General features: G+C 44.9%; 1 protein-coding gene across 3 annotated transcripts in view; it reads left to right on the forward strand.

The window, feature by feature from the left end:
• Nucleotides 1–9,203, forward strand: part of LOC121694398 (protocadherin Fat 1-like) — a 35,048-nt gene extending 25,845 nt beyond the window's left edge. For 2 of the 3 annotated variants that reach the window (XM_042074550.1, XM_042074551.1), the window contains 8 exons: nucleotides 200–331; nucleotides 1,232–1,389; nucleotides 2,100–2,583; nucleotides 2,784–2,940; nucleotides 3,204–3,314; nucleotides 4,772–5,418; nucleotides 5,618–5,716; nucleotides 7,930–9,203. In XM_042074550.1, the coding sequence (XP_041930484.1) occupies nucleotides 200–331; nucleotides 1,232–1,389; nucleotides 2,100–2,583; nucleotides 2,784–2,940; nucleotides 3,204–3,314; nucleotides 4,772–5,418; nucleotides 5,618–5,716; nucleotides 7,930–8,507 (2,366 nt within the window). In that variant the 3' untranslated portion in view covers nucleotides 8,508–9,203. Of the gene's footprint in view, nucleotides 1–199; nucleotides 332–1,231; nucleotides 1,390–2,099; nucleotides 2,584–2,783; nucleotides 2,941–3,203; nucleotides 3,315–4,771; nucleotides 5,419–5,617; nucleotides 5,717–6,174; nucleotides 6,234–7,306; nucleotides 7,335–7,929 lie in introns of all 3 variants that reach the window. The other variant, XM_042074552.1, reaches the window with a different exon arrangement.
• The last annotated feature ends 594 nt before the right edge of the window (nucleotides 9,204–9,797 follow it).

Here is a 9,797-nt window from a genome sequence, read left to right on the forward strand (position 1 = left end):
CCACGGCAGCGGGGGGACTTCAATACTTTGGCAGTCAGCAAACGCTGAACAAATTAAACAAATTAAACAAATTAAACAAATGTTACTCTTTTTCCTTTTCGGGATACAGTCAGGATTTACTCTGCTCTTCATCAGGGTGTTCACTGTGTGATCAGGGTGTTCATTGTGTCTGTGTGTGTTCTCTCCCTTGTGTTTGCAGATGGAAAATGTCCAAAGCCAAACAGCCCATGTGAAGACAGCCCATGCCCAGATGGATTTCGCTGTGTACCTGCTGAAAAAGAAGACAAATACAGTTGTCTGTGTGAAAGCAGTAAAAAGGGAAATTGCTCAGGTATGATGGAGAAAACATTCCCCACCCTCCCCTATCACAGGCTAGTGTGAGCACAGGGCACAATGTTTCAGACTCTCATCGGTCGGCTTTTGGCCATTACTTCACCAGACATCATATATTTGAAGGTGACATGATTTAGAGTTTCATTATAGGCCTATTACCCACTTGGATTTTCCTCCCCGCTGTGAGTGAAATCATTGAAGTCGCCACTGCACTTCTTGTGACTCAAACGTTAAGCTCAACGCCACTTTTATGAGTCGCGTTTGAAGTCACTCTTTTTGAAGTCAGTGCGAGTGCTTGGTGATTGGGTACCTGATTACCCTTCATTTAGAGTTTATTTTTTCCCCATGAAAGCCCACATATGAGGAAATAGGGTTCGTGTCCTTGGTGCTTTACTGTGCAGATCATTTTAAGCAGATATCATATAAATATTGAAGTATCATGCAAGGAATGAAAAACAGCTCTGAGACATCTGACTCCTTCAAACTGGCAATTTCATGCAAAGTCCACTGAAAGTGCTCGACAAAAAGTTGATATACAAAGTTTAGCTTTAGCTAAGTGTTAGTTGTTAGTAGTGTAGAGGATTGTTTAGTGGTTTTGATGTTATTCTCTCAATGCTCTCATTTTGATATATTATTCTACATATTCAGCAGCCCTTCTCATATCATTGACACAAATAGTGTTTTTGTTTTTGTTTTTGTTTGTTATTTGCCTCACTTTTGTTTCATCATCCCTGTTTTGTTTTGAGTCACTGATATCCAAAACGTTAATATGCACAATTGCATATCTGCTCTAATGGCTAGACAACTAAGAGGAGCTCAGGTTTGCAGTTGTATACTAGTTGTAGACTACATTCTGGGTAGTCATGGACAATAGTGCTTATGTGTGTTGCATTTTCAGGGGGGGCAGCGTTGACACTGTTTGAGAACAGTTTTATTAAGTACCACCTGCCAGAGGACGTGAGTCAAGAGGAACTGAAGATCTCTCTCAGACTGAGAACCTTCTCCAGTCATGGAACTGTCATGTTTGCTAAAGGGCATGATTACAGCATCCTGGAAGTGAGTATGGTCCTTTGGCACTCTTACAAAATATTTGGTTTTGTTTTGTAATTACATATTAATATTCATAGACTTATATCTATAGCTTTTGTGATCCACCATGAATCAGTTTTCTTTTGCAGTCTATTAATTTCCTTTACATGTTTTGAACAGCACAGCCAATGTGAAAAAAATGAATGAGTCACAGCAATATATTGTTTTGGTTCTTTACAAAGAATATATCATATGACCAGTTCTCCAAAGTAGTTGAAGTTGCATTGTGCAGCTGTAGGATGGATGAACTAAAGACAGGCTCATAAGAACTAAAGGCAGACTCATAAGAACTAAAGGCAGACTCATAAGAACTAAAGACAGGCTCATAGGGACCAGATTGTGTGTGCTCTCTGTGTGCCCGGGGGGCAGCCGTGGCCTACTGGTTAGCGCTTCGGACTCATAACCGGAGGGTTGCCGGTTCGAACCATGATTAGTAGGCACGGCTGAAGTGCCCTTGAGCAAGGCACCTAACCCCTCACTGCTCCCTGAGCATCGCTGTTGATGCAGGCAGCTCACTGTGCCGGGAATAGTGTGTGCTTCACCTCACTGTGTGTTCACTGTGTGCTGAGTGTGTTTCACTAATTCACGGATTGGGATAAATGCAGAGACCAAATTTCCCTCACAGGATCAAAAGAGTATATATATTTATACTTATACTTATACTTATACTCCTGCAGATTGTGGATGGCAGACTGGAGTTCCAGTTTGACTGTGGCTCTGGCCAGGCAACCGTATCCGTTCACAGCGTCCAGGTGAACGACGGCCAGTGGCACAGTGTTTGGCTGGGGGTGGAGGGCAACCGTGCCAAGCTCGTCCTGGACCGCGTTCACAGCGCGTCCGGCATCGCTCCCGGCGACGGCTGCTCCCTCCACCTCCGCGATGCCGTCTTCCTCGGCGGCCACGCACACCTTCTCAGCCTCCGGCCCAGGCGGAGTTTGCCCGGCGTGGCCTCCAACAGGGCCGCTGGTGGCTTGCGTGGCTGCATCGACTCTGTTCTGGTGAACGGTCAGCCACTGTCGCTCGGCAGACAGTCCCCGTCTGGCGCCACGCTGGTGGAGGACATGGTTGGCGTCCTGCCAGGCTGCGCCATGTTCTCAGTGGACGACTGCTCCAACAACCCATGCCTGAACGGAGGGAGGTGCACGCTCAAGCCTAACAGAGGTACCCACAATCCCACAGGGCTTCACCGAGTCAAAATGAAACACCTGCCCATTGCCTCACAGATGGCGTTAGTGTTTTGTATTTGTTCGACCGTGACAAATAAATATCTATCTTCATGCAGTTACCCCCCACTTTTTGCAATGTGGTGTTCTGTGTTAATCATTGTCCTTGTCAAGGTGAGTCACTGATTTCTGTCCTAGGCTACTCCTGCCAGTGTGAAGCCATGTTTATTGGGACACGCTGTGAAGCCAGACTCAGCTCGTGTGTCTCCAATCCCTGTCTCTACGGTGGAACCTGCGTGGACAACAGCAACGGTGACTTCTACTGCCAGTGCCGGGGGCATTACTCTGGACAACGGTATGGGATGATGGAGAAGGACATTCCCGGTGGACTGACCTTTTCATTTTGTACATGTTTATGATGAATATTTTTGTTTCCTCTCTAAAATTGTGGTGGTGGTGGTGGGGGCAATGACAAATGTGAATGTCATGCATATGAACCCGCATTACAAGGACATTTGTTACATAGTTGCTGAAACGGCACAAAAGCTTTGGAGACTGTAGAGTGGCCCCAAGACTAAGCTCACTACTGGCTTCTGTGTTTTTCATTATTAATTCCAGGTGTCAGATCGGGCCCTACTGTGCTAGCAGCCCCTGCCATAATGGTGGACACTGTATTGAAAGCCTTGATGGGGCTGTGTGTGAGTGTCCCACAGGCTTCACAGGTGAAAGGTAGGTTTCAAGACTGCTGCTCAAATGAATTATCCACTGATTCATTACACCCTTAAATCAGTAAATCCATAAATACAGTAACAAGTATGAGATGAAATCCCTGTGCACTGGCCGTATAGCCTATTAGAGCCTATAAGGGGCAGCCGTGGCCTACTGGTTAGCGCTTTGGACTTGTAACCGGAGGGTTGCCGGTTGGAACCCCGACCAGTAGGAACGGCTGAAGTGCCGTTGAGCAAGGCACCTAACCCCTCACTGCTCCCCGAGCGCCGCTGTTGATGCAGGCAGCTCACTGCGCCGGGATTAGTGTGTGCTTCACCTCACTGTGTGTTCACTGTGTGCTGTTTGTGTTTCACTAATTCACGGATTGGGATAAATGCAGAGACCAAACTTCCCTCACGGGATCAAAAGAGTATATATACTTACTTATATACTTATACTTAGACCAGCATGAGGTGATGGTTAAAAACAGTAATATGTATGTTAATAATCATCATTAAATGAGAAAGACTGAAGGGATGTTTGCGATATTTAAATAAAAGTACTTTCTAATTCACTGTTAAAAACGTACTGTATTGACACAGCATCGGTATACATGGCTGGGTGTAATGGAAAGGACTCCAGGGGCCTATTGCACAAAACTAGGATAAGGGATTAAGCCGGGATATCTTGGTTATCCTGGCTCAATTTATCCGTGATCCAGTTGCACAAAAGCGGGATAGGGGGCAGCAGGATATGTTATGGTATAAATCACCATGGCGATTTATTCTGTGGAGCTAGCCTGCTCCAGACCAGGCTAAGTTCCAGGATCTATTTAATCTCATCCCTTATCTCAGTCAGCAGTCACCACCAAAGAAAGCAGTCAGAAACCAATAGTTATTCCACTGCCCACTACACATTGTTATCACGTATACCTAGACCCACTGTCATTATTTAAACGTTTGTGATCATTAATTAACTTTTACATACTCGCCTTTCCCGACCTGTCATGCGACAATGTGATGTCACAGGAGTGCCGTAACCATTTCACACGTGGTGGTCGCGGAACAAGTTGCAATATTCTCCTTAACAGAGGTGTTGCTGTTTGTTGCTGTTGTGAGAAGGCTATCTACCTACTTCACACCGTAGAAGAAGCAATGAAGCCGCTCTAGTTGCCATGGTGAATCAGTGAATCTGTGATCGGTGGCGGGGTCTATTTGAGGCAGCCGTGAGCGCGCACTTATCCAGGATAGGTTTCACCTGGCTTGATGAATCCGTGTCTGCTCATCCTGGCTTGCTCGTTGTGCAACCAATTAAGCCTGTACACTCTTGTTTTGGATTCATTGAGCGCAGCTCAGTAACTTATCCCGGATGTCTTAATTCTGCTTTTGTGCAACAGGCCCCAGGTTCCTGTCTAGAACGTTGCGAGCCTCTGCTTCTCCTCGCTCATGTGACACCCCCCTGTTGACCTTTGACCCTAGGTGCCAAATGGACGTGGACGAGTGCCAGAAGGAGCCCTGTGGGAACGGCGGGCGGTGTGTGAACACGCACGGCTTCTTCCACTGCATCTGCGCCCCGGGCTTCGCCGGCGTGCTCTGCCAGGTCCACGGCGAGCTGCGGCACAAGTACCCCCCGTCCCCCTCCTGGACCATGGGCCTGGAGGAGATCTTGGGCAGCGTCCTGGTCTTCGTCTGCGTCTTCCTCGTCTTGCTGCTGTTCGCCGGCTGCTGGCGGGCAGGCTGCCCTCTGAGGAGGACGACGAGGAAGAAGGGCGAGGAAGAGGAGGGGGGCGAGGCGGGGGATGGACGCAGGGAGGCCCGGGCTTTCCTGCAGAGGTCCTACCCGGACACCAGGCCCGCCAGGGTGACCTTCGCAGCCGCCCCTCCGCAGGTTCCCATCAGGCCCGCGGCCTACACCAGAGAGGACAGCGCTCTCCAGGGCTCAGACATTCCAGAGTACTTTGAGTCGAGCGTGTTTCATCAGGACCACCCGCCGGCGCGCAGCAGGGGGGAGCGTAAACCGGTGGCGGTATGCAGCGTTGCCCCCCACCTGCCTTCCCGCTGCTCTCCTGTCTCGCCCACGGATGGAGACTCCTTCCACAAGCCCACCTGGGACTACGAGGATGACGGTGAGCCCCTGAGAGATTACTCTTTCTCAGACAAATGGATGAACACAGATTACTGAGGGACTATTTTAGCCATAAATCTCCTCAGCGGACGTGATTTGAGTTTAAAATGTACGTAAATTATATCTGTGACGGTGTGCAAATCCAGTATTCCTGCAAAGTAAAGTGTATTATCTTCTTTCACACCTTTAACCGTCCGTAGCTGAGCCCTTTATGAAGAAGAGGTCCCGTTCTCGTGGTTTTAACACACCAGAATCCTGCTCCCCAAGCTCCCCACGGTCAGAGTCAAGCGATGACAATGGTGGGTTTATCTTCATTAATCATTTATACATCGCTGTGCTCAATTTTTAATGCTGCATTTGCAAAATAACAGTGTCACTGAAAGCAACCTCAAGTCAAGATCCTTTTGCAGCAGCTCAGACAACAACATAAAATAGTCTGAGTTCTACAATCCCTGGCTTTGCACTGGTTCCCTTTAGTCTTTATCCTCAGCCTTAGTCTGTTCCTCTCTCAACAGCTACTCTGATTGACTGTCTGAGTCACTGTGAGATGCCTCAGACTAAAAAAATATATATTCTGGGCATGTAGGGCGCTGTAGGCTGTAAAAGACTTAAAGTTGTGCTTTTATGAGCTCTCCAGTGTCTGCCAAACCGGTCGCTCTCCAACGAAGCGTTTATCGCAGGGCTTGTGTGTGTACAGTGTGTGTGCAATGGCTGTGAGGTATTTGACTGTGTCTTTTCCCCCCTGCTACGACCTCAGCCCCTATTTGGATTAAATCAATCTCCAGACCCCGGTCAGGGTATGGTAAGGGCCCAACTGTAAGTGGGATTTACCATGTTTTGTGTTCATTAGAGATTAATGTAGTCATTAGTCCCCCGTGATTGTCTGCTGAGGAGGCCTTTTTAGCATTCTGTAAAACTGCTCAATTAACACTCAGAATGTGACACTGTGTTGTGTTATGGCACTATCACCTCGTTAGCTATGCTGATGTACCTGATGACATGTCATGCAGAGCAGGCACTGCTGATTGAGGCCAAGATCAAGAATCAATAATGAAACAGCTGTCACTGTCAATGTCCTAAAAATATCCTGAAAAAAAGGAAGCTCAAGCCATATTGTGTATTTTAATATTATATATATACTCTTTTTTTACTATTTTTAAAAGGTCAGATCATTTGAAATCTGTAGCAGTGTTCAGTCCCTCACAGAGTTAAAGCTTCCTTCACCTATTCTGATGAGGAGTCATTTGGGCAAATAAGTGCATCTCTGTCTGTGCCAAAAAGGCCTCTTTCAACTCGCATCACTTCATGTCCCCAGTATGAGTTGTCCCTGTATGTCACTTTCTCATGCGGTATTTCATCATTGTTTATCCCGCCATGACGCATTGCGACTATGATGTCCCAAGTTTAGTGCTTTGTAGACCTTATTATTATAAGTGTGACCTTGTTGGCATGTAGCACAGAATTCATATCTTTGTTCGAAAAATATATGTTGCATTCATCTCAGGCTTCCCAAAAACATCTATCTTTCGTTCTGTCTGATGTTATGATTAATGTCTTTGTCTTAATCCCTCTTCCTCTCCTTTTGTCAGCCCTCATAGCGGTTGTTATACACCTTGTCAAGTCATGTGGTTGACATAGTGAGGAAAAAGGTATTGTTTTTAGATTGTACAATGGTCATATTTGAATATTATTTTTTTTTTTAGATGTGTCCTTCTCGTAACAGGCTACATTATTTAGTAGTCCTTAAAGATTAACAGTGTTAGTTTGCTTAAGTTCCTACAACCCCAGGTGTCTTTAGAGTGTGGCAGGAGAGGGGAGTTTGAGGTGTAAACTCTTTGTGTTAAACTGTTCTTCCTCTCTTTTGATGCTTTCCGTCATATAAATCTCAGGAGTTCCATGACCACGTAAATTCCTAAGGTGACTCCCGGATGAGTTTGTCTGGTTTTTACCTTCTCATCACAACACACACACAACTTTGTATGGTGTTACGAATGCAGTGACGTTTGACAACTCTGAAAATTAAACGCTTCCCAGTAAATAACCCCCCTTCTCTCTCTCTTTCTCTCTCTCTCTCTCTCTATGTTGCATGCTCCCATTGCATTTGTTGAGATCCCACCAGCGCCTTGAAGTTTAATGTTATTAAGCATGGGGGAGATTTAACAAGCTATTTCAAAGCATTGCTGATAAATCTCTAATTATCCTGAAGTTGTGATCTTCAAAACCCCTTCTCATGGCAGCTGGAATAGTCTCCAACAATAAGCATTGACTGTCAGTTACCCTAATAACCGAAAATGTGTATGTGTGTGTGTGTGTGTGTGTGTGTGTGTGTGTGTGGTGTGTGTGTGTGTGGTGTGTGTGTGTGTGTGTGTGTGTGGCAGACACTATGCTGACAAGAGTGCATGAAGATAGTCAAGACTCATTTAAGATACATTCATCTACATATTGCATTATAATGACAACTGCAGGAGGTGTAAGGACATTTCATTGGTTTTACCTTTTGTCAATCCCACAGGCTATCACTGGGACATCTCTGATTGGATACCCAGCATGCAGCTGTGTCATGTCCAGGGCCTCCTACACAATGACTCTGTACAAACCCCTCCTCCTGGCTACATCAAGCCCACCAGCATCGACACAGATTACCTCACCTCCGGCTTAGACATCGAAAGCGAATTTACCTCTGCCTTACAATACCCCGCAGATGTCCATCTGCCCCCTGTCCATCTGCCCCCTGTCCTAAGACTTCCTGAGAGTTATAGTCCTATGCTGCCCTGTAGAGACACTCACCCATCTGCAGACAGTCAGTCTTCTAATTGCCCGGTGAAAGCACATTGTCTCATCCACAGAGCAAGACTTACCACTCCTTTGACTCAAATAGTGCCTCAGGGCTCAGTATCAGGACCGTCTGATTTTAACGGTCAAGACCGCCACTCCGAATGCCTGGGACAAGATGATGGTGACATTTGTTTGCCCATGCGGTCATGCTCCGACGTGTCGGCCTACGGTGAGGACTGTGATTCCATGTTGAGTGACAGTGAGAGTTCAGATGGATGGTCTTTCCAGTCACAAAAGACCACTCACACAAAGTAATACTAATGTGTGATGACTGTTGTTTTTTCATCATTATTTATCCATGATGAACTCTTGGAACCCTATAGTCAGTAACAGTTTGCTATCTTTAATATTATTGGTGTGTAGCATTAAGAACCTCACTGAACAAGCAGATTGAGACAAGGTACAGTTTTCGCTATGACAGATCAATGAAGTTGGTGTTCGGTGCTCTTGTTTGACCTTTTCAAATTTGCCGTCTCTGTAACCCCTTCCCGTAGTGGGCACTGTGATTGTAAGATAAAGCCTGTGATTACTTGACTGGCAGGTCCCCAGCAGATCACAGTTTTTAGTCACTTAAAATTGTGATTTGTTTCAGTTTATCAAGAAATCATAAGTAGTTTGTAAACAAGAGTCAGATGTAATGTATAATTTGGTATCATTTAAAATATAAACAGATTTTGTATATACGTATTGATCTTATTTGTGGTAACTTGTGCTCTATGAACTGTTGTATATGTCTTGATTTTGTCTTGATTATTGTATATGTCTTGATTTTGTAATGACATTTGAAATACAGTTATGACAGTTGGACATACAATGTAGACAATTCTATATATGGTTGTGATTCTCAAAGCTCCAACTCATTTTATACAGGAATCACCAATTGTGGAATGCAGTCATATGTAAAGTTGCAGAGTTTCATTATTTCTTTTTATAATAAACTATTTATATGAATTGGGTGACTCATCTCAGTTATACCTCTATTGAAAATAATTGCAAATAATGCTGCATTCATTTCCCTAGAGCTACTTTAGTCCTGAACAAAAAATACATTTTACATTATTTAACATTTAGCAGACAACAAACTTCAAAACAGATAACATAAAACTTATTTGATGCCAGTGGAAAGCAAAATAGTTTTAATGTAAACAGTAAACAGTTGAGAAGTGAATTTAACCACAGCACACAGATGGGTTTCCAGAACCGTCTGACTAGTGAAGTTCTGAGAACTTGGTTCTTATTGGTGGGCTGTAGAGGTTAGCACCAAGGGGATTTGGTTCCTCATGAGCACAATTAATGCACATCATTCTCAGTGAGGTCTCTAAGCGACCAGGGGATGAAGTGTCGGACAGAGGACTGGGAGGAGGAGGAAACTTGTCTGAAGTTTATTTCTTTGTGCAGCACCGACGGTAAAAGCCACACTCCCAGGAGACGACCCTCTGCTCTTAAGTCTGAGAGAGAAACATTTCTCCCCTCTCAAGGACTTTTAAAACACTTTTAAAATAATTGAACTTTAAAATTAATTAATTAATTAATTAATTAATTAAT

Source organism: Alosa sapidissima, chromosome 20 (assembly GCF_018492685.1).
Source record: "Alosa sapidissima isolate fAloSap1 chromosome 20, fAloSap1.pri, whole genome shotgun sequence".
Lineage (NCBI taxonomy): Eukaryota > Metazoa > Chordata > Actinopteri > Clupeiformes > Clupeidae > Alosa > Alosa sapidissima.